Source organism: Procambarus clarkii, chromosome 13, assembly GCF_040958095.1.
Source record: "Procambarus clarkii isolate CNS0578487 chromosome 13, FALCON_Pclarkii_2.0, whole genome shotgun sequence".
Classification (NCBI taxonomy): Eukaryota; Metazoa; Arthropoda; class Malacostraca; order Decapoda; family Cambaridae; genus Procambarus; species Procambarus clarkii.
In genome coordinates this window covers 17,699,527-17,724,224 of record NC_091162.1, presented here as the reverse complement: position 1 = coordinate 17,724,224, position 24,698 = coordinate 17,699,527, and the positions used below count along the sequence as shown (strand labels likewise).

Sequence of the window (24,698 nt, the reverse complement as noted above, 5' to 3'; positions counted from 1 at the left end):
GGGTCTTATATATACCGACACGCCCGCGCGCCCGCCCGCCTTGGGGTCGCGTGACACCCGACACCAGCTTCGACACACCTCGCAGCCCGCCTCCCGCTTCCCCTGCCTCAACCCTGTATATGACACCCCGTCTTCTATATAATATATTAACCCCCCCTGGTGTACACACATGTATAGATAAACAGAGCCATATAATGGGCTCAGGGACTGAAACCAACAATTCATTTAGCTAAGCAAGTTACAATCTTGATGCGCTAGTTACATAATTCAATATAAGTCGTCACATCAACAATGGGTTCGAGATCGACCTCAGGTACAGGTTCTAAATTAAGCAACTGACATATGTGGAGAGCTAGTGTCACAATTGATATGTTTGTCCTGCACACCGCCCCCCATCCAGTGGGCAGCGGTAGATAGGTTACAATCACTCAGTTACTACCTACAGTTAGCAAATTGGGGATATTTGGCTAAAATTTCTGGTAGCAGATCATTTTGAATGAAATATTTACACATCGTTGGTTCATGAGTTATAGAATTGTCTTAAATTCACGTATCTTTTCGCACTCCATCACATAGTAACGGAGGGTGTGCGAATAATTTTGTTGACACAGTTAACATTTGGTCAGGTCTACATGAGCAGATAATGAAAATTCCTAGAGATACTTGTAACCGAGTCTAAGCCGAGCAGTAGTAACATCTAGAAGTCTGCTGATTTTATTGGGTGATCCATAGAGGTGTGGCTCCTCTTGCATGATAGTATGATGATAGATGGAATTACTGATGTCGATTTCACTTTGCCTCAGATCTACAAGATTTTGTTGAAGTTCTCGGTGTACTGCTGCTCTCAGGTTGCTCATTGACAATCCAAGGTTACACAACGTCTCCTTTAAAGGCAGATTCTTTGGCTAACTCATCAGCTCTATCATGCATTCGGAGGCCAACATGAGGAAAGGAAATGGGGAAATCCAAATAGGGGAAGTGGAGGACCCCAAAAAGCATAGTGCTGTTGGAGAGGCAAGAGAAAACGATGATAGCTTTGGGACGACAAAGAAAACAATAGAAAACGTTAAGTTTTAGGAAACAAAGAAAACGATGTAAGAGGGAAGACAAAAGAAAACAACGTAGTTAGGGCTGACTACAGGAAACAAAGCAGACGTCTGCTTTGTTTTCTACTAGTTTTCATTGCATCAAAGTGTCTTCTCTACTTGTATATACAGTTGCTGTTTTACATTTAGAAGGTTGTAACAGAACCCATGGGCACCACACTAGAAACAAATACCTATTTGATATGCCAAGAGTACGACTTAAACTAGAAATGCTTTACAAACCAAGGGACCAAGAATGTGGAATGACCTTCCCAATCATGTCAAAGGCTGTATCTCTCTCAACCAGTTTAAGAGTAAAACTAGGCACTACCTAATTAACTCCATGTAACCTACCTTACCCCTAAATGTCAACCCATGTCTTGCTATTTTAAACAATGCTGTTTGTTGACCAAATTGTATAATTGCTATTATCTGCCATATTCCACCCCCCTTTTTTTTATTCCCTTTAACACAATTTATACTTTTAGCTCAATTACTATTAACTTTTATGCTAAGTGTTTTTCCCCCTCCCCCACACCTTGCCCGAAACGCTATGTGTACTAGTGGCTTTAGGTATTGTATGTACTAGCTCTATCTTTAAATCCAACATTATGTTTGTATCTCATCATCAATGTATACACCTTTACCTGAATACAAAATATAAATCTATTTGCAGTGTCGAGCAGGTCACTAGGTGTATTTGATACAGTTTGTAGCAGCTAGAGCCACATATATACACTTTGCGACACAGGGAAACATACACCGTCCTGGTTCTCGGTGTATATTCACTGGGAGTTTACTTTCATCCTTGACAATGTTTAGGATTAAGGTATACTTGGTTGTTGGTTAGTAAGGTGGTGTGGTGGTCTTAATAACCCTCCAGAGGTTGATAGGTCTTAATAACCCTCCAGAGGTTGATAGGTCTTAATAACCCTCCAGAGGCTGATAGGTCTTAATAACCCTCCAGAGGTTGATAGGTCTTAATAACCCTCCAGAGGCTGATAGGCCTTAATAACCCTCCAGAGGTTGATAGGCCTTAATAACCCTCCAGAGGTTGATAGGGCTTAATAACCCTCCAGAGGTTGATAGGGCTTAATAACCCTCCAGAGGCTGATAGGTCTTAATAACCCTCCAGAGGTTGATAGGGCTTAATAACCCACCAGAGGCTGATAGGTCTTAATAACCCTCCAGAGGTTGATAGGCCTTAATAACCCTCCAGAGGTTGATAGGGCTTAATAACCCTCCAGAGGCTGATAGGTCTTAATAACCCTCCAGAGGTTGATAGGGCTTAATAACCCTCCAGAGGTTGATAGGTCTTAATAACCCTCCAGAGGTTGATAGGGCTTAATAACCCTCCAGAGGTTGATAGGTCTTAATAACCCTCCAGAGGTTGATAGGGCTTAATAACCCTCCAGAGGTTGATAGGCCTTAATAACCCTCCAGAGGTTGATAGGCCTTAATAACCCTCCAGAGGTTGATAGGTCTTAATAACCCTCCAGAGGTTGATAGGTCTTAATAACCCTCCAGAGGCTGATAGGTCTTAATAACCCTCCAGAGGTTGATAGGGCTTAATAACCCTCCAGAGGTTGATAGGTCTTAATAACCCTCCAGAGGTTGATAGGTCTTAATAACCCTCCAGAGGTTGATAGGGCTTAATAACCCTCCAAAGGTTGATAGATCTTAATAACCCTCCAGAGGTTGATAGGGCTTAATAACCCTCCAGAGGTTGATAGGCCTTAATAACCCTCCAGAGGTTGATAGGGCTTAATAATCCTCCAGAGGCTGATAGATCTTAATAACCCTCCAGAGGTTGATAGGGCTTAATAACCCACCAGAGGTTGATAGGCCTTAATAACCCTCCAGAGGTTGATAGGCCTTAATAACCCTCCAGAGGTTGATAGGGCTTAATAATCCTCCAGAGGCTGATAGGTCTTAATAACCCTCCAGAGGTTGATAGATCTTAATAACCCTCCAGAGGTTGATAGATCTTAATAACCCTCCAGAGGTTGATATATCTTAATAACCCACCAGAGGTTGATATGCTTTAATAACCCTCCAGAGGTTGATAGGCCTTAATAACCCTCCAGAGGTTGATAGGCCTTAATAACCCTCCAGAGGTTGATAGGGCTTAATAATCCTCCAGAGGCTGATAGATCTTAATAACCCTCCAGAGGTTGATAGGGCTTAATAACCCTCCAGAGGTTGATAGATCTTAATAACCCTCCAGAGGTTGATAGATCTTAATAACCCTCCAGAGGTTGATAGATCTTAATAACCCACCAGAGGTTGATAGGCCTTAATAACCCTCCAGAGGTTGATAGGCCTTAATAACCCTCCAGAGGTTGATAGGGCTTAATAACCCTCCAGAGGCTGATAGATCTTAATAACCCTCCAGAGGTTGATAGATCTTAATAACCCACCAGAGGTTGATAGGGCTTAATAACCCTCTAGAGGTTGATAGGTCTTAATAAACCTCCAAAGGTTGATAGGGCTTAATAACCCTCCAGAGGTTGATAGATCTTAATAACCCTCCAGAGGTTGATAGATCTTAATAACCCTCCAGAGGTTGATAGATCTTAATAACCCACCAGAGGTTGATAGGCCTTAATAACCCTCCAGAGGTTGATAGGCCTTAATAACCCTCCAGAGGTTGATAGGGCTTAATAACCCTCCAGAGGTTGATAGATCTTAATAACCCTCCAGAGGTTGATAGATCTTAATAACCCACCAGAGGTTGATAGGGCTTAATAACCCTCTAGAGGTTGATAGGCCTTAATAACCCTCCAGAGGTTGATAGGTCTTAATAACCCTCCAGAGGTTGATAGGCCTTAATAACCCTCCAGAGGTTGATAGGGCTTAATAACCCTCCAGAGGTTGATAGGCCTTAATAACCCTCCAGAGGTTGATATGCCTTAATAACCCTCCAGAGGTTGATAGGGGTTAATAACGCACTAGAGGTTGATAGGCCTTATTAACCCTCCAGAGATTGATAGGCCTTAATAGCCCTCCAGAGGTTGATAGGCCTTAATAACCCTCCAGCGGTTGATAGGCCTTAATAACCCTCCAGAGGTTGATAGGCCTTAATAACCTTCCAGAGGTTGATAGGGGTTAATTACCCTCTAGAGGTTGATAGGCCTTAATAACCCTCCAGAGGTTGATAGGCCTTAATAACCCTCCAGAGGTTGATAGGGGTTAATAACCCTCCAGAGGTTGATAGGCCTTAATAACCCTCCAGAGGTTGATAGGTCTTAATAACCCTCTAGAGGTTAATAGGTCTTAATAACCCTCCAGAGGTTGATAGATCTTAATAACCCTCGAGAGGTTGATAGGTCATAAAAACCCTCTAGAGGTTGATAGGACTTAATAACCCGTCAGAGGTTGATAGGCCTTATTAACCCTCCAGAGGTTGATAGGCCTTAGTAACCATCCAGAGGTTGATAGGCCTTAATAACCCTCCAGAGGTTGATAGGCCTTAATAGCCCTCCAGAGGTTGATAGGCCTTAATAACCCTCCAGAGGTTGATAGGCCTTAATAACCCTCCAGAGGTTGATAGGTCATAATAACCGTCCAGAGGTTTATAGGCCTTAATAACCCTCCAGAGGTTGATAGGCCTTAATAACCCTCCAGAGGTTGATAGGCCTTAATAACCCTCCAGAGGTTGATAGGCCTTAATATTCCTTCAGAGGTTAATAGGGCATAATTACTCTCCAGAGGTTAATAGGCCTTAATAACCCTACAGAGGTTGATAGGCTTTAATAACCCTTCAGAGTTTGATAGGCCTTAATAACCGTCCAGAGGTTGATAGGCCTTAATAATCGTCCAGAGGTTGATAGGCCTTAATAACCCTCCAGAGGTTGATAGGCCTTAATATTCCTTCAGAGGTTGATAGGGCATAATTACTCTCCAGGGGTTAATAAGCCTTAATAACCCCTCCAGAGGCTGATTGGCCTTAATAACCCTCTAGAGGTTAAAGGCCATAATAACCCTCCAGAGGTTGATAGGCCATAATAACCCTCCAGAGGTTGATAGACCTTAATAACCCTCCAGAGGGTGATAAGCCCCAATAACCCTTAAGAAGTGGATAGGCCTTAAACCCAACAATATATCAAAGTGCTTTATTTTCTGTATCGGTATTTTTCTGTTAAATAAATAAATAAATAAATTAATAAATACCCCCAACACTCATATAGTTTAGCACATTACAGAATCGATGAGCTGGTAACGGTTTGTTACCATATTCAAATTCAAATTTGAATTCAAATGTTTCAAACTCTAACTCTATCAATCTATACATCTAGTACTCTGTTTCCTGTTTGTTACTTTAGCCCAGTTACCAAATTAAAGTTCAAATTCCATGTACTCGCCAATTTCTTCCTGCTCGATCGAACTTTATCTCTTGGACCCCAGGTTTCCCGCCGTCAGTAGTCTAATGCAATGATTCCTGACCTACAACCATGTAGGTCAGGTCATATCTACTTTTAAAATTAAGACTGGAATTCGTTTCTACAACCTGCCTTTTTAATTCATTTAATTTTCTTACGCTGAAAAAGCTTTTTCAGATTTTTGTGACTCGTCTATTTTTGTAAGCTTGCATCCATGCACTCTTGCTCTATTGGTATTCATTGTGAATATTTTTTTTTTCACAATCAGTATCCCTAAGTATTTTATACGTCTCTATCATGTCTCACCTCTCCCTCTTTTCTAGCGATGTCATGTCTCGTTTTTATTTTTTGTTTACATACCTATATTATCCCTTGTAATTCTGGGACGAGTCTCCTCCTAACTTCTGAGCCTTAAATGTTACCCTGTGTGTTTAAACGAAGGCTCCATGATGGGGCGGCACACTAACGCTGGTCTCATGTAGGCGCTCTACTGACGAACTTGTACCATTGTTCAGTATGCTGCTGGTATTAACCTGTTTACATGAGCCTCCGGAGTTAGGCTTGGTGTTATATTCCCTCCCAGGTAGGTGTTTTTTTTAGTCGTTACAGTGAGGTAGTTTCCCTTTATTTTGTGTTCTCGCCTAGTTGTGCTTGCGGAGGTTGAGCTCTGGCTCTTTGGTCCCGCCTCTCAGCCGTCAATCTACTGGTGTACAGATTCCTGAGCTTCTCGAGCTCCATCATATCTACATTTAAAACTGTGTATGGAGTCAGCCTCCACCACATCACTCTTGGATCTCTTGACTCTTGGATCCCGCCTTTCGAGCATCGGTTGTTTACAGCAATGACCCCGGTCCTATTTCCCTATCATACCTAGTTTTAAAATTATGAATAGAGTTTGCTTCCACAACCTGTTCCTTAAGTACATTCCATTTTTCCAAAACTCTCACGCTAAAAGAAAACTTCCTAACATCTCTGACTCATCTGAGTTTCCAGCTTCCACCCATGTCCCCGCGTTCTGTTACCATTCCGTGTGAACATTTCGTCTATGTCCACTCTGTTAATCCCCCTGAGTATTTTATACGTTCCTATCATGTCCCCCCTCTCTCTTCTTTTTTATAGTGTTGTAAGGCACAGTTTCTGAGCCTTACGGCGCTTTTCATACTTCTTTATGAAAGGGGCGCGCTCTCCATACCCCCATCCCTCGTAGCTCTGGGACAAGTCTCGTTGCAAACTTCTGAACCTTTTCCAGTTTCCTTATGAGATTCATCAGATGGGGGCTCCATGATGGCGTGGCATACTCTAAGACTGGCCTCACGAAGGCAGTGTAAAGCGCCCTAAATGCCTCCTTACTTAGGTTTCTGAATGATATTCTAACTTTTGCCAGTGTAGAGTACGCTGCTGTCGTTATCTTATTTATATGTGCCTCAGGAGATAGATTAGGTGTTACGTCCACCCCCAGGTCTCTTTCGCGCGTCGTCACAGGTAGGCAGTTCCCCTTCATTGTGTACTGTCCCTTTGGTCTCCTATCACCTAGTCCCATTTCCATAACTTTACATTTGCTCGTGTTGAACTCCAGTAGCCATTTCTCTGACCATCTCTGCAACCTGCTCAGGTCCTCTTGGAGGATCCTACAATCCTCATCTGTCACAACTCTTCTCATCAACTTTGCGTCATCCGCGAACATCGACATGTAGGACTCTACGCCTGTAAACATGTTGTTAACATATACAAGAAATAGAATTGGTCCTAGCATCGAACCTTGAGGTACGCCTCTTGTTACTGTTCGCCAGTCCGACTTCTCGCCCCTTACCGTAACTCTTTGGCTCCTTCCTGTTAGGTAGTTCCTTATCCATGCTAGGGCCTTTCCCCCCACCCCCGCCTGCCTCTCGAGTTTGAATAGCAGTCTCATGTGCGGTACTGTATCAAAGGCTTTTTGGCAGTCCAGAAATATGCAGTCTGCCCAGCCTTCTCTGTCCTGTCTTATCCTCGTTATTTTATTATAGAACTCCTGTGCCTGTGTATTCACCTAGTTGTGTTTGCGTGGGTTGAGCTTTGCTCTATCGGCCCGCCTCTCAACTGTCAATCAACTGTTTACTGACTACTTTTTTTTTCCACACCACACACACACACACACACTCCAGGAAGCAGCTCGTGGCAGCTGACTAACTCCCAGGTACCTATTTACTGCTAGGTAACAGGGGCATTCAGGGTGAAAGAAACTTTGCCCAGTTGTTTCTGCCTCGTGCGGGAATCGAACCCGCGCCATAGAATTACGAGTCCTGCGCGCTATCCACCAGGCTACCAGGCCCCCAAAACATTATTGCCAACAGCATTTGGTGTTCCCAGGCGGTCACCCATCCAAGTACTAACCAAACCCAACGTTGCTTAACTTCGCTGATCGGACGAGAAGCGGTGAAGCGTGGTATGGCCGTTGGCATATGTGTGTACTCACCTAATTGTACTCACCTAATTGTGCTTGCAAGGGTTGAGCTCTGGCTCTTTGGTCCCGTCTCTCAACCGTCAATCAACTGGTGTACAGATTCCTGAGCCTATTGGGCTCTATCATATCTACATTTGAAACTGTGTATGGAGTCAGCCTCCACCACATCACTTCCTAATGCATTCCATTTACTAACCACTCTGACACTGAAAAAGTTCTTTCTAACGTCTCTGTGGCTCATTTGGGTACTCAGCTTCCACCTGTGTCCCCTTGTTCGCGTCCCACCAGTGTTGAATAGTTCATCCTTGTTTACCCGGTCGATTCCCCTGAGGATTTTGTAGATTGTGATAATGTCCCCCCTTACTCTTCTGTCTTCCAGTGTCGTAAGGTGCATTTCCCGCAGCCTTTCCTCATAACTCATGCCTCTTAGTTCTGGGACTAGTCTAGTAGCATAGCTTTGGACTTTTTCCAGCTTCGTCTTGTGCTTGACAAGGTACGGGCTCCATGCTGGGGCCGCATACTCCAGGATTGGTCTTACATATGTGGTGTACAAGATTCTGAATGATTCCTTACACAGGTTCCTGAACGCCGTTCTGATGTTAGCCAGCCTCGCATATGCCGCAGACGTTATTCTCTTTATGTGGGCTTCAGGAGACAGGTTTGGTGTGATATCAACTCCTAGATCTTTCTCTCTGTCTGTTTCATTAAGTACTTCATCTCCTATTCTGTATCCTGTGCCTGGCCTCCTGTTTCCACTGCCTAGTTTCATTACTTTGCATTTACTCGGGTTGAACTTCAACAGCCATTTGTTGGGCCATTCACTCAGTCTATCCAGGTCATCGTGTAGCCTCCTACTATCAGCCTCTGTTTCAATCCTCATAATTTTTGCATCGTCGGCAAACATTGAGAGGAACGAATCTACACCCTCTGGGAGATCATTTACATATACCAGAAACAGTATAGGTCCAAGGACTGACCCCTGCGGGACTCCACTTGTGACGTCTCGCCAATCTGAGACCTCACCCCTCACACAGACTCGTTGTCTCCTGTTGCTTAGGTACTCCTCTATCCACCGGAGTACCTTCCCTTTCACTCCAGCCTGCATCTCCAACTTTCGCACTAGCCTCTTGTGTGGCACTGTATCAAAGGCTTTCTTACAATCCAAAAATATGCAGTCTGCCCACCCTTCTCTTTCTTGCCTTATTTTTGTTGTCTGATCGTAGAATTCAAGTAACCCTGTGAGGTTGGACCTGCCATCCCTGAACCCATGTTGATGCTGTGTTACAAAGTTCTTTCGCTCCAGATGTTCCACTAGCTTTCTTCGCACAATCTTCTCCATCAGCTTGCATGGTATGCAGGTTAGGGACACTGGCCTGTAGTTCAGTGTCTCCTGTCTATCCCCCTTCTTGTATATCGGGACTATGTTAGCTGCTTTCCAAATTTCTGGCAGTTCCCCTGTTGCCAGTGATTTGTTATACACTATGGAGAGTGGCAGGCACAGTTCTTCTGCTCCTTCCTTTAGTATCCAAGGGGAGATTCCATCTGGGCCTATAGCCTTTATCACATCCAACTCTAGTAAACACTTCCTTACTTCCCCGCTGGTAATCTCAAACTCTTCCAGTTTCATGACCTGTTCGTTTACTGTTGTTTTTCTCCTGATGTGGCTATGCAGCAATTTAGGCTGAGTCTTTGCCTTGCTTGCGATGTCATTTTCGTATTGTCTTTCTGCCTCTCTTCTCATCCTGACATATTCATTCCTGGCATTCTGGTATCTTTCTCTGCTCTCCAGTGTCCTGTTATTCATATAGTTTCTCCATGCCCTTTTACTTTGGTGCTTAGCTAGCCTTCATCTCTGATTAAACCATGGGTTTAATGTGTGTGTGAATATGTGAAATATGATTGTGAGACTGTGAGTGTATTCACCTATTACTCACCTAGTTGTGCTTGCTGGGTCGAGCATCTGCTCTTCAGCCCCGCCTTTCGACCGTCATTAATTAATGTAGTGACACTTTTCACTCTTTTTTTTTCTTATCATATTCACACTTGAAACTGTGCACTTTATTGTGTGCACTCGACAACTTCCTCGTCTACTCGGGTCCACGTATTTACGACTCTTGCACTGAAAAGTTCTTTCCGACATCTCTGACTCATGTCTGTTTCACGTTCCCAATTATGTTCTTTCGTTCATTGTGAACGTGAACCAGGAGCGTGAGGTTGATGAACTCTTCTACGTGCACCAGAGTGCCAGGGGGGCTACAGAGTGCCAGGGGGGGCTACAGAGTGCCAGGGGGGGCTACAGAGTGCCAGGGGGGGCTACAGAGTACCAGGGGGGGCTACAGAGTGCCAGGGGGGGCTACAGAGTACTTGGGGGCTACATGAACGGAAATCCAGACTGTAGATTCGGTACAGTCACAGGTTGGGTAACTCATGCCATTGTCTAAGTACAGGAGTAAGGGCCCCAGCTGGGAGTATGGTCATTGGATAGTTACTTCAGTGTTCTAACAGATTTTCCAATAGAGGTGAGTCTAACAACATGGGACGAGTGGCAGTATTGGTAGAAATGTTGTTTTTGTTGTTGGTGGTGGCAGTGGTGGTAGTGGTTGTAGTGGTTGTAGTGGTGGTAGTGGTGGTGGTAGTGGTTGTAGTGGTGGTAGTGGTGGTGGTAGTGGTGGTGGTAGTGGTGGTGGTAGTGGTTGTAGTGGTGGTAGTGGTGGTGGTAGTGGTGGTGGTAGTGGTGGTAGTGGTGGTGGTAGTGGTTGTAGTGGTGGTAGTGGTGGTGGTAGTGGTTGTAGTGGTGGTAGTGGTTGTAGTGGTGGTAGTGGTGGTGGTAGTGGTTGTAGGGGTGGTAGTGGTGGTTGTAGTGGTGGTGGTAGTGGTTGTAGTGGTGGTGGTGGTTGTAGTGGTGGTGGTAGTGGTTGTAGTGGTGGTAGTGGTTGTAGTGGTGGTGGTGGTGGTTGTAGTGGTGGTGGTAGTGGTTGTAGTGGTGGTAGTGGTTGTAGTGGTGGTGGTGGTGGTTGTAGTGGTGGTAGTGGTTGTAGTGGTGGTGGTGGTGGTTGTAGTGGTGGTGGTAGTGGTTGTAGTGGTGGTAGTGGTTGTAGTGGTGGTGGTGGTGGTTGTAGTGGTGGTAGTGGTTGTAGTGGTGGTAGTGGTGGTGGTTGTAGTGGTGGTAGTGGTTGTAGTGGTGGTAGTGGTTGTAGTGGTGGTGGTGGTGGTTGTAGTGGTTGTAGTGGTTGTAGTGGTGGTAGTGGTGGTTGTAGTGGTGGTAGTGGTTGTAGTGGTGGTAGTGGTGGTTGTAGTGGTGGTAGTGGTTGTAGTGGTGGTAGTGGTGGTTGTAGTGGTGGTAGTGGTTGTAGTGGTGGTAGTGGTGGTTGTAGTGGTGGTAGTGGTGGTAGTGGTTGTAGTGCTGGTAGTGGTGGTTGTAGTGGTGGTAGTGGTTGTAGTGGTGGTAGTGGTGGTTGTAGTGGTGGTAGTGGTTGTAGTGGTGGTAGTGGTGGTTGTAGTGGTGGTAGTGGTGGTAGTGGTTGTAGTGGTGGTAGTGGTGGTTGTAGTGGTGGTAGTGGTTGTAGTGGTGGTAGTGGTGGTTGTAGTGGTGGTAGTGGTTGTAGTGGTGGTAGTGGTGGTTGTAGTGGTGGTAGTGGTGGTAGTGGTTGTAGTGGTGGTAGTGGTGGTTGTAGTGGTGGTAGTGGTTGTAGTGGTGGTAGTGGTGGTTGTAGTGGTGGTAGTGGTTGTAGTGGTGGTAGTGGTGGTTGTAGTGGTGGTAGTGGTGGTAGTGGTTGTAGTGGTGGTAGTGGTGGTTGTAGTGGTGGTAGTGGTTGTAGTGGTGGTAGTGGTGGTTGTAGTGGTGGTAGTGGTTGTAGTGGTGGTAGTGGTGGTTGTAGTGGTGGTAGTGGTGGTAGTGGTTGTAGTGGTGGTAGTGGTGGTGGTAGTGGTGGTAGTGGTTGTAGTGGTGGTAGTGGTGGTTGTAGTGGTGGTAGTGGTTGTAGTGGTGGTAGTGGTGGTTGTAGTGGTGGTAGTGGTTGTAGTGGTGGTAGTGGTGGTGGTAGTGGTGGTAGTGGTTGTAGTGGTGGTAGTGGTGGTTGTAGTGGTGGTAGTGGTGGTGGTAGTGGTGGTAGTGGTTGTAGTGGTGGTGGTGGTAGTGGTGGTGGTTGTAGTGATTTTATTTTTGTTATTATTATTATTTTCTACCACAGACGTGGCCAGACATTTACAATGCTAACCAGCATATATACATGTTCTTCTGTCCACCATGGACAGGGTGACCATGGACAGGGTGACCATGGACAGGGTGACCATGGACAGGGTGACCATGGACAGGGTGACCATGGACAGGGTGACCATGGACAGGGTGAGAGATGTGTTAAACATATAGTTCACAGATTTATTGAACAATCAACCACACAAGGTGAGTCGGTGCATTTAAAATGCTAAGCTAACCTAAGATAAGCTAAAATGCTAAGTGGAAGTGGTGGTAGTGGTGGTGGTAGTGGTGGTGGTGGTAGTGGTGGTAGTGGTGGTGGTAGTGGTGGTGATACACTGAGAACACAAAGGGCCAGGGCCCAACACCCTGGTGTAGTGTGTATAGTGTTACCTCTCACGCTATGTACTCCCAGATGGGTGTAGGTGTACCTCTCCTCCACACCCCCCCCCCCATGTTGTTACACTCCACTCCATTAGAAAATCAGTTGGAACACTGAGGTAACTACCCAGGCACTCTGTAGCCCCCCCAGGCACTCTGTAGCCCCCAAGCACTCTGTATCCCCCCAAGCACTCTGTAGCCCCCAAGCGCTCTGTATCCCCCCAAGCACTCTGTAGCCCCCAGGCACTCTGTATCCCCCCAGGCACTCTGTAGCCCCCAGGCACTCTGTATCCCCCCAGGCACTCTGTATCCCCCAGGCACTCTGTATCCCCCAAGCACTCTGAAGTTCCCAGGCACTCTGTAGCCCCCAGGCACTCTGTAGCCCCCAGGCACTCTGTAGCCCCCAGGCACTCTGTATCCCCCCAGGCACTCTGTAGCCCCAAGGCACTCTGTAGCCCCCAGGCACTCTGTATCCCCCCAAGCACTCTGTAGCCCCCAGGCACTCTGTAGCCCCCAGGCACTCTGTAGCCCCCAGGCACTCTGTATCCCCCCAAGCACTCTGTAGCCCCCAGGCACTCTGTCATCAGTAACTAACTACATAAGAGTTTTTTTTAGTTTATTCGTTTATTATGCACCCCATACCCATCTTGTGGGCGGTAGTGGAAAGGGTTACAGAGGCACATAATGGGCTCAGGGACTGAACCCCACAATTCATTTATCTAAGCAAGTTACAATCTTGATGAGCTAGTTACAAAATTATAGACAAGCTAACATTTAACATTAATAAAAAAATAATAAGCTTGACGAATTCTAGAGAAGATTGAGGCTGAAATTTAGCAAGATTGAAATGCAGTAAAATATGCATTCATACAAAGGGGGAGCATGGGGGGGGGTGAACCTCGACCACCCCTGTGACCACCCTAGCAACCGGTATTCACGCTTCAAATTTGGTGAGGCTAGCCGAAAGCGTCCGTGCTCCAATCGCGAATACGAACAAAGAGATTCATGAGTCCGGGCTATTCATGCCTGTGCCACCTCTTGGGTGGATTAATCTTCATCAATCAATCGGTGGATAGAGCTTCTCTCTCTCTCCCACTCTTGGGGTCGGTGGTGGGTCTCCTAGTGCCCAGGTGAATGAAATGTGTTGGGTATCTGGGACTTTAACTCAAAGATAAGATAATATAATATTATTTAATTAAGAGAATTAATATACCCGAAGGACCACCCACTTTTGCAAAAAGAGGGAAAACAAATAAAGAGATTATAAAACTGACACTGTAGAACCAGTGCCTATGTATGTTAAATTATTTAGCAATTATTTAAAGAGGATGAATGGACTGTAATAATAATTAATTGAGAGTTAAAAGCCTCAAATATCAACATTGGGGAGTATTACTAGAAATTCATATATATCTAGGAACCAGTGTGTGGTTCTTCACCACCTCATTAATGAGGTTAGTAAAGGTTATAGAATCTTGAATCGAATGTAGATTCTAAAAGATTATGAAATAATAAATGATCAATTCTATAAAATATTACTAAAATCCTAAGAAATAATAAATGCAAACTTATTGAGTACTAAGCAGTAAATTATTGACTTAAATTATTCCTCTTGACCATTATATGCATGGAAAACACATATTAAAATTAATAATGGTAATAGTCAAATATTCTACGAAACGTGATTTGTGTCTTAGCTGTGAGATGACTTCACTAAACCCGTCTCAGTACTCGTAGTCGTGATCACATCGTCCAAGTCGATCCCACGATCGTCGTCGCCCCCTAAATCAACACAACATCGTCCCAATAAGGAAGAAACACCAGTGGTGAACATCGTAAGTGAAGGCAGAAATACTTGGTTCCTCCTCGCCTACACGCTGTAATCAGGGAAATTTGAGCAACAATTGACTAGGCTAGAAAATTATTCCAATATTCACTGAAATTGGAAAATAAAGTTGGATGAAACTAACGTTGTATTTGTGGTCTGCGTACATCCTAACGACAGGCTGCCCACATAAATATACTATAGAATGATGCATCAAACTACAATGTATACTTTACGTAGGAAGGCGATGAGTCACAATAACGTGGCTAAAGTAAGTTGACCAGACCACACACTAGAAGGTGAAGGGACGGCGACGTTTCGGTCCGTCCTGGACCATTCTCAAGTCGATTGTCCAGGACGGACCGAAACGTCGTCGTCCCTTCACCTTCTAGTGTGTGGTCTGGTCAACTTAACGTAGGCGTGTTGGAACACATAGGCCCGCCGGTATCACGTCTGCTAGTTCTCGACGCTCACTGCTGTAGACTATTAATTACGGGACGTAACTATCTTCACAGACGCGTAATTAAACAACAACTAGTGTTGTACGACCACGTGATCTTGATGTAATGACGCCTCCTCTCAGGTCTCAGAGCAAGAGTAGAATGCGTCCTTGGTCAATTAAATGCAATGACCGATCTTCAGACCAATTAAACGCAATGGCCGTAATGATGGGCGCAGACGCTGTTCAGAACACGCCACACTGGGATTGCTTCTCCCTTGCACGCTGCTAATATGGCATCTCTAGTAGGAGTCTCTGCAGCAAGTGACGCTCTCCTTCTTCCCCGGCTGTGATACGCATGCGCAGCCCGCTCAAAGTATTCTCGAGCTTATTTTATTTTATTTCCAGGTGAGTTTCTTTCACTCTATGGCCCTGTTACCTAGCAGTAAAATAGGTACCTGGGTGTTAGTCAGCTGTCAGGGGTTGCTTCCTGGGGGTGGAGGCCTGGTCGAGGACCGGGCCGCGGGGACACTAAAGCCCCGAAATCATCTCAAGATAACCTCAAGAAGGTGTCGTCTTATAGTAGTGTTTATTTCCGTGTTGCTATATCCATTGTTCACCAACACCTGAGTTATTCTTTCAAACTCCCTACTCACGTTGCTCCATTCAGAGCAGTGGGTAAGGCCTCGACAGATATAAGCGTTGAGAACACTGGCTTTGCATCTTTAGGGGCACTCACTCCTACCGTTTAGGCATAATCCTATGCCTATAATCCTTTAAGACGACACCTGGACCGATGGTACAATCCTGAACCAAGGGCAGAAACCACAACGCCTCCAATAAAATTATATTACAAATCAACTATGCACAGTGAACATAAAAAAAAGAACGAATAATGAAAGACATAATCCGTAAAAAGAGTAAAAACTACAATTCCTAACCAAAACATAGACTTAATTATTTATATTTATACGTATAATGGCTCTAGGAGACACGAACCGTGGACCCTTCGTGTGTCAGGTCAAAGCTCTATCGAGCGAGCCATTGAGCAGTCTTAATAAGGAAGGTTTCAAGAAGCAGCATCCTGCTGCCAAACTGGAATTTTCGACTTTTATTTCACACACACCAGGAGATGAAAAGACGGCGACGTTTCGGTCCATCCTGGACCATTACCAAGTCGATTGTATCACAATCGATTTGATCATGGCAGGACGGACCGAAACGTCGTCGTCTCTACATCTTTTGGAGTGGGGTGGGAAGGGTAGAAATAGCCTAAGATTCTCTATCCCTTTGAGATGTATTTTATTGTCTCAATAAACGTACTTAAACACGAGCTCTTCATCTTCTGCTGTGTGGTTTGGTCATCATATCTTCAGCCACGTTATTGTGACTCATCGTCTGCATATAATATATTATATTTACATTATATTAGACATGATTTGATACTTTAATTAGTTATTTTGGCATCACTTGCAGCCGTAGCGTGACCAACTGTAATTGTACTGCTTTCGTTAAAGGAGATTCTAGGTTTACCATTGTGGTCCCTGTGGCATTGAGAAATCTATGTGTTGTAAGATGTATATTTTCTGGGTAAAATATCATGAACCTTTAATGTGAAGATGATTAAGTTTGACTTGCAGAGAAGCGTTGGTTTATATATTGGTTTGGTGGTATTGTTCATGATAAGGGTTCTTAAAAAAGAATAAAAAATTCATGGGGAAGGTGCTACTTGGTTATAAATAATTCTTTCTCTAAATGATAAGATGTGTAGCCTAAATTGATAAACATCAACAGTAATTAACATTACCTCTCGACTGTGTTACCGTTGGACTACTGTACAAAGACCATATAAGCCCGAGCTCTCAGCAGCTGAACTGAGGCTACCTCCAGTGAAGATAATCTGTGTTATCCTGCTTTAAGTATATGTGATCAAACAGTGAATGTGATCAAACAGTGTATGTGATCAAACAGTGTATGTGATCAAACAGTGTATGTGATCAAACGAGAGATGTGTAACTAGTTTCTTGGTATGGCTATGTATATATATAGGCTTCATGATGTCAATATTGCCTCCAGAGTAGCAGGCAGCGCTACACTTTTGCTCACCTTGTGCAATTCAAAGATTCTGATGTTGTTGATCTTTGTATTCACCCAGAAACTCGGCGCTCGTTTAATAATTACCTTACCTCTCCTTGGTGTTGTGAGAGGGGGTGAGTTCCAGGTGTTGGGGAAAGGGTCTAACGATGGGGGGGGGGGGGGGAAAGCCCTGGGTGTCGGGCGAGGCGGGGAGCGGGTCGGTGGCAAGCGGCGTGTGTCGGGTGTCGGGTGTCGGAACCGGCGTGGACGTGGTCGGCCGAGCACGGCGTCGGGTATATAACGTGGCAGCGAGGGCTGGGAAGTCAGGGTGAAGAAGCAGCACCGTCGCTTAGCCACGCCTCCGTCAGCAGCCTCCGTCAGCAGCCGCCGTCAGCGCCCCCCAACCACATCCGTCAGCATGAACAAGTACTTCCCAGGTATCGGGCGGGTGGAGTACCGGCCGGATGCTGGCCCCGAGGACACTCTGGTCTTCCGGCACTACAACGCCGGCGAGACCGTCCATGGCCGCTCCATGGAGGAGTGGCTCCGCTTCTCCGTCTGCTACTTCAACACCTTCAGGTGAGTGACAGGTCCTTCCTTTGGTGAGTGACAGGCCCTCCTCTTGGTGAGTGACAGGTCCTCCCCTTGGTGATTGGCAGGCCCTCCCCTTGGTGAGTGGCAGGCCCTTCCCTTGATGAGTGATAGGCCGTCCCCTTGGTGAGTGGCAGGCCCTTTCCTTGGTGAGTAACAGGCCCTCCCCTTGGTGAGTGACAGGCCCTCCCCCTTGGTGAGTGTCAGGCCCTCCCCTTAGTGAGTGACAGGCCCTCCTCTTGGTGAGTGACAGGTCCTCCTCTTGGTGAGTGACAGGTCCTCCTCTTGGTGAGTGACAGGTCCTCCCCTTGTTGAGTGGCAGGCCTCTCCCCTTGGTGAGTGACAGGCCCTCCCCTTGGTGAGTGACAGGCCCTCCCCTTGGTGAGTGACAAGCCCTTCCCTTGATGAGTGACAGGCCGTCCCATTCGTGAGTAACAGGCCCTCCCCTTGGTGAGTGACAGGCCCTCCTCTTTGCGAGTAAAATAGATCCCATCATTTTTCGTCTCAAATATAAGAATGTCTGGTGATACTAGATTAGTGAAGCTGAACTTAATGTAAACACAAGATCGGTTGCGGCGCGTCACTCTCCGTTTTTCACCTAAAACAGTATATATATGCAAGAACGCGCATACCCATTCATACCCAGGGTGTGACTACCCATACCCAATCATACCCATCCTTTCCCCTCAGACCAGTGCCTAAACACTCAGTAATTCAGTAGCCTTTCCCCTTGTTTATAAGTGAAACATAATATGCATTCGACCTTTGCTCGATTAAACATTCACTCATTTTCCAAGTTCATCCAAGAACTGTAAATACGCTTAATTGCCAACAGGACCCTTAAAGCACATGATCTAACTTAAGCCTAACCAAACACAAAACTACAATACATATATGTAATATATGTATTGTATATGTAATATATATTATTACACAGTCCGTAAAAATTGATGACTGTACCTTTGAGGAGGAGCGCCGCTTGGACCAGCGTAGTCTTGGGAAAGCTTTGAGTGGGTCCAGTACTATAGCACCCAACATTACCAAACAGCACAATTGGTCCTCTACAATTCCCAACATTAGGTTCCCCCCTGAACTGAACGCATTTTGTAGCTTAGATTTAAGGATAAACACATCTCTGCTATTACGAGTCTGTAGTACAGTGGTCTACGTTCTCAACTCACAACGGGGAACTGGAGTTTGATCCCCGGGTGGGACAAAAATGGTTCGACATGTTTCATTTTATCTGATACCTCTGTTCACCTAGCAGTAAACAGAAAGCCGGGAGTTAGGCAAGTGTTGTGGGGTTACATCCTGGGGAAAGGTCAGCAGTTCGACCTTGGGAGGACTTCGTACAAGCCTAAGAACAGGGGGGTTCCAATCCCCAACCCTGTTCTTCCCTGTATCAACCTACCCTAGCTTTGCGCCCTGGAGAGGCCACTCCTGACCGACAACCAGAGCGTAACTGCATAGTCTCCTGAGACTGATGGATGACTACTACTACTACTACTGTGTATGGCCCAAGTTGTGCTATTCGTAGCAGTGATGTACAGTATTCAGTAGGAGTCTGTTCTCACCTCTCGGTCAGTACTTAACTTCTCGGCAATCTTCACAGCGCTCTCCGTTCATGCTTGACTCAACACTAGTTCCTATTTCTTGCAGATTGAAGAGTTCTTGTTAACAGATTTGTTGTTGTTTTTAGATTCAGCTTTTTGGAAAAAATGTTCCAACCAGCACGGGTTATGGTGAGCCCGTCGTACTCACCTTGCACAGATGTGCCTTGTTAATTAAACTATACACAGTTATTCATACAATAACACATATTTAATATATATATATACATAGTAACATAATACAGTACTTAATTAGTAAGCACAGAAAATGTATATTAAATAAGACCAACTAATTCGCAAAACGTTTCAGGCATAACTTAAAATAATTCGGATAAATTATTATGGTAATCACGGTTGACCCTCAAGATCGGGCACAGGTTAATGAGATATGTCGCAGGTACTTCGGCTCTGAGGGCCACTATGGCGAGCGGGCCCATCACCACCAGTGGGAGGACGGCTCCCGCTCCCTCGACAACTACAAGCGCCGCATGACCGCCGCCTTCGAGTTCTTCCACAAACTCAACGTCAAGTTCTACTCGGTGGGTGACGCGAGCTTGGTCTTTGGTACTGGTAGATACTCAGGTGCTTGAGCTGAGCTTGCTAATCTTATGATTTCCTGTTTATAGAGAATAGGTTCGCCTGTTGCACCTTCGTGAGTTATCAAGTGAAGGCACTAAGCTAGGAAAGATATTTAGCTAAGGATAAAGTAAGATTGAAAGTAAATAACGAGTGACGCTAATTGTGAGAGGTTCTTCAGGTGAGTGACCGCGACATGGCCCCCGAGGGAGACAGCTTCGAGGAGACCAACAGCTACCTGGAGGAGATGGTGACTCTAGCTGCTGACCTACAGAGGCAGACAGGGATCAAGCCCCTCTACTACAGTGCCGACCTCTTCACTCACCCTCGCTATATGAACGGTGCAGGCGCCAACCCCGATGCGCACGTGTTCGCCTACGCATGTGCACAGGTGAAGCGCAGTCTGGAGGCGGCCAAGCGCCTGGGAGCTGAGAACTTCGTGTTCTTCAATCCTCGCGACGGCTACCAGAGCGTCCTCCAGCGTCAGTTCTTCCGGGACATGTCGCACATGGCGCAGCTGTACCGCATGGCGGCGCAGTATAAGGACAAGATCGGCTACAAGGGTCAGCTGCTGATCCAGCCCAAGCCAGCTGATCCCCGCCGTCACCAGTATGAGGCAGACGCCATGGCCACCATGCACATGCTCCGACACTTCGGCCTGGACAAGCAGTACAAGCTCTACATCAAGCCAGCCTTCTCCCGCCTCATGGGTCGCCCCTACGAACACGACGTCTACATTGCTGCCGCCTACAACATGCTGGGAAGTATCGACGCCTCTGACAGCTTCCCGGAGATCAACGCTACCTCAGACATCTGCGCTCGCAACATACGCGACGCCACCTACGTCATGAAGTGCGTTCTTGAGCAGGTATGTAACATGGTCGCGCGGCGGCCATCTTGGTACTACGAAATTTGGCTAGCATTGATTAGGTCTTCTCGAGACTACTTTAACGAACATCTAAACGATGAGGGTCAGGCTCTCCGACATTGGTCATGCGTGTTCTTATGGTTCTCAAGTGTGTGTATAAAGATTTAGCCCATAACACAAGATGGTAGCCATGAACTTGAGGCTTTGCTCGTCATCTTAGTCTTTATCTTTAAATCGGTAGAACTATTCTAGTTATAATCTTACAAAAAAGGTCGTTGAATATAGTTAAGATCTACACGAGTAATTTACAACATGGTGCTATCAGCTATCACAATATAATACAATCAATAATAGTAATAGGTAATTTATATATAAATAAGTTACTATTACAAAGTTTACATACATATTACAATGAGTAAATTAAAGTTTACAAGGATAAACGCCCAAGGTTTCTGGCAAATCATAGAACATATTACAGTTTAATATAATATAATGCATTGGGTATTTGTAAAGCGTTTAATGGTCTTATAAAGTAGAACTCTAGCTAAGAGATACAATTGCACGAAATACATAAATTTCATGAAAGTCAAATTATAGTTTAAAATAAGGAGACAATGACAATGTCTGTTGCATATAGTGGGATTTTAGGAGCATGGCGTCAAGAGACGCATGTGGGGAAGCACCCAATAGATATATTAATTCACTATACTGTGTTATAACCCACTATATATAATGTTTCTGGAGGGCTGCCTATGATAGGCCGAACGCCATGGGATTTCGCCATGGCCGAACGCCAATATGTAAATATGTTTGGTCATTTATACTCAAGTGTGTATATGGTATGTGGGTGACAGTGTATGATTCACTTCATTGGAAAACGGTAATAATGTAAGTTGAACCATTATCGGGAGCGCCATTACATGCGCAGCCCACCTTGTGTGAGCTTATATATAGAGACGTAAATTGTATAATGATCTAGCTAGTCTAACGTGGCTAGGTAGGCTAACGTGGTCATTATATGTGTTAAAACCAGGGGTGGGGATAGCATGCTGTGGGTGGGTTATCAGAGTGACTTATATACTCAAGCCTTCCTGGTGTCCTCGCCTCCCCCAGAGCGGCCTGCAGCAAGGTGGATTCACCCTTGGAGGTCGCGTGCGCCGCGAGTCCGTCGAGCCCCGTGACCTCTTCCACGGTCACATCCTGGCCATGGACACCTTCGCCCGCGCCCTCAAGAACGCTGCCCGCCTGATCTCTGACGGCTGCTTCGCTCGCTCCATCCAGCAGGTGAGTTCCCCTTCTCTGATGTACTGCCCTGTCCCTTTCCTCTTCACCTCCAGTCAAACTAAAATAACGAAGCTTGCAGACTTTATCTTAACTTTCCTTAGTAATTGCTCTCCTGTTATGCTTTCTTTTGAGTCAGGTAGCTTCTACAGAACATATTATCTCTTTAAACATTTTATCGATTGTAAATCACACGATTTCCTTAACGTCTTTGTCTGTATTTTGTCAGTATTTATCTTTTTGCATTTGATCATGACTTATTTGTTCATCTGTACTTGTCTGGTCAATATTACTCTGTTGTTCTTGTTTGATCAGCATGTTTTAATTCTAGTGTGTTGGTTCGGTCATGTTCCTCACCTCTCTTCGTCTTCCTCTCCTGCAGCGCTACTCCTCCTTCAAGTCTGGCATCGGCGAGCGCATCGAGAAGGGAGCCGCCACCTTCGAAGAGTGTGAGGACTACATTCGCAAGTGTGGTGAGCCACAACAGCAGTCCAGCCGCTACGAGCACTACGAAAACATGTTTAACTACTACGTCTACCCGCCACGACAGTAGATGACAGCAATACCAACACCGCCAACAGCATTGCCACTGCCAATAGCACTTTCACCGCCCCCACACACACACACACAAATAGATGAGTACACACACACACACACACACACACACCAAGGCGCAGGTCCGAGTCGTCGGCTAGTTCTTCGACGCCTTATGACCATCCCGAAACTATCTTCCACCGCACTATTTGACGCACCACCTCAAGTGTTCACGGTCACCTGCAGCGTCGCATACGTGCGTCGTCGGTCACGTACTCCTTCTCACAGGGTAACAGCTGTTCAGTGAACATAAGCAGCAGGGCCGCGAATAACGCAGACGGTAATGCTGGTACCCCTTGTCAGACGCGCCTCAAACGTACCTTGCACCTACACATTTGTGTTCAGAACTAACAATAAGGGAACCTCACACTGTACACACCAACTTACATCAACATGGGAAACCTTCTCTCTCTCTCCTGTCCCTACCTACTACTCTCTCCTCTGTACCCTCGACCAAAGAGCCAGCGCTCAACCCCTGCAAGCACAACTAGGTGAGTACACATCTGTAGTTGGACAAGTTCGTGGGTCTTCTTATTCATGCCAGCAACTTTACTTCACTTTCCTTACTTATAACTAAGAGGGAGCCTAATGATATAATCTGAGAGGTTACTTAAACACTTATATATTATATGGAATGGAACCTCATTCTGGGAATAGATACCTACATCCCGAAAGAGATCTTAAAGGGTGCCTCATATCTCGAAGGAGGGGAGGAGGGGGGGGGGGGCATTTGCTGGTCCTTTACATCCTTCTCTCATACATCCAGGAGTCCTACCCTACAGTCATACATGAACCACACACCCAGGAGCCCCACACTCCTCTCATACACCCAGGAGCCACACTTCTCCCATACACCCAGGAGCCACACTCCTCTCATACACCCAGGAGACACACTTCTCCCATACACCCAGGAGCCACAGCCCTCCCATACACCCAGGAGCCATGCACTCCTCCTCCTCCCATACACCCAGGAGACAACCTTCCATACACCCAGGAGCCACACACTCCTCCTCCCATACACGCAGGAGTCACACTTCTCCCACACATCCAGGAGCCACACACACATATGGGTCTGCTGCTTTGGCCTCTTGCATAACACACTAACAAGTCACCAAGGATGAAGAACACCCTTGCACGATAACACTACAACGGGACACAGATCTAATAGTACACATGTTTACAACAATTGAGCTCAAATTCTTTGGCGGATATCAGTAGACAATAATCTGAAACTACTGTTTATATACCATCAATTCCAGACGACGTCATCAAGATCAGTTACTAGAAAGAATATGCGAGAAACGTATTAATTCCTGTTGGCATTTAGTCTATAAAAAAGAATGAGACAAGTATTTTTAAATTTTTTAAACTACTTATAGCCGCAGCATCAAGACAGCAGTTATGATGACTCTTGACAGACAAGCAATACAAAACATGTCTCGCATTTAACTGGCCAAGACAACAGTGAGAGAGGTTGTGCAGTTGCAAACTGGTTCAGTAATGTGTCTGCAACGACCCTGAAAGACTATGTTTTCCCAATCATCTGGCCAAAACATTATGTTTTTCCCACTCATCTGGCCAAAACGTCATGTTTTTCCCACTCATCTGGCCAAAACATCATGTTTTTCCCACTCATTTGGCCAAAACATCGTTTTTTCCAAGTCATCTGGCTAAAACATTATGTTTTTCCACTTATCTGGCCAAAATATCGAGGCAGAAACTTATTCAAAATCAAGACAGAAATTTTGCGTATAGTGGCCGAGAGAACATCAAGACAGCACCAGTCCATCGCCTCACACCAGGCATATATATATGCATTATCAACAATAATTATTATTGGGTTGTATGGATTTAAGCAAATCCTTTGTTAATCCCTTGTTTGATCCACCAATGCTTTAGTCGCTAATAAAAATAATTAAAGACCAATTTTGTGATTTTTTTCCACCCACCATGTGCTTTGTTCCTATGATAGACCGAGACAAAAACATTGTTAAGGATAAAAACAAATATTTCACACCACTGCTCTTGGTTCAGACTGGCAGAAGGTATAATAAATAAAAATTACAGGTGATTGAAAACCTTTACACGGAAATTTAATGGGAAAGAAAAAACAATAAAAACTATTTATCAAACAATAACAATTTGTGTGTAAAAATACATTGAAGCTTGATACAGTGGAGTATACACAGGTACGCAATAATTTATATAACACCACTAATAAGGAGTGCATTTTGGACATAACTTAAAACAATTAGATAATATATCTGTTTAATGAGGTAACATTTAATACTGAACAAAAAGTATGATGACATTTGGATTGTTAAAGAAACATCCAATAATACATTTTTTTAAGTA

The 24,698-nt window shown here is 45.2% G+C and overlaps 1 protein-coding gene and 1 pseudogene across 1 annotated transcript; one reads left to right on the top strand and one right to left on the bottom strand.

Annotated features, from left to right (window-relative positions):
* Nucleotides 1-7,788: 7,788 nt before the first annotated feature.
* On the bottom strand, nucleotides 7,789-7,903 carry LOC123757370 (5S ribosomal RNA; annotated as a pseudogene).
* A 9,236-nt stretch (nucleotides 7,904-17,139) lies between these two features.
* Nucleotides 17,140-24,269, top strand: LOC123757212 (uncharacterized). Its single transcript, XM_045740687.2, has 5 exons — nucleotides 17,140-17,402; nucleotides 19,422-19,563; nucleotides 19,782-20,468; nucleotides 21,582-21,752; nucleotides 22,132-24,269. Exons 1-5 carry the CDS (start codon nucleotides 17,242-17,244, stop codon nucleotides 22,300-22,302), a joined length of 1,332 nt encoding a protein of 443 aa, XP_045596643.1. The 5' UTR covers nucleotides 17,140-17,241; the 3' UTR covers nucleotides 22,303-24,269.
* Nucleotides 24,270-24,698: the final 429 nt, after the last annotated feature.

Excerpts from the sequence above, each read along its gene's own strand:
- LOC123757212 (XM_045740687.2), top strand. The coding sequence starts at position 17,242 with ATGAACAAGTACTTCCCAGGTATCGGGCGGGTGGAGTACCGGCCGGAT. Across the intron at positions 19,564-19,781 it reads TCAACGTCAAGTTCTACTCG|GTGAGTGACCGCGACATGGC; the intron begins GTGGGTGACGCG and ends GAGGTTCTTCAG. Across the intron at positions 21,753-22,131 it reads TCGCTCGCTCCATCCAGCAG|CGCTACTCCTCCTTCAAGTC; the intron begins GTGAGTTCCCCT and ends CCTCTCCTGCAG.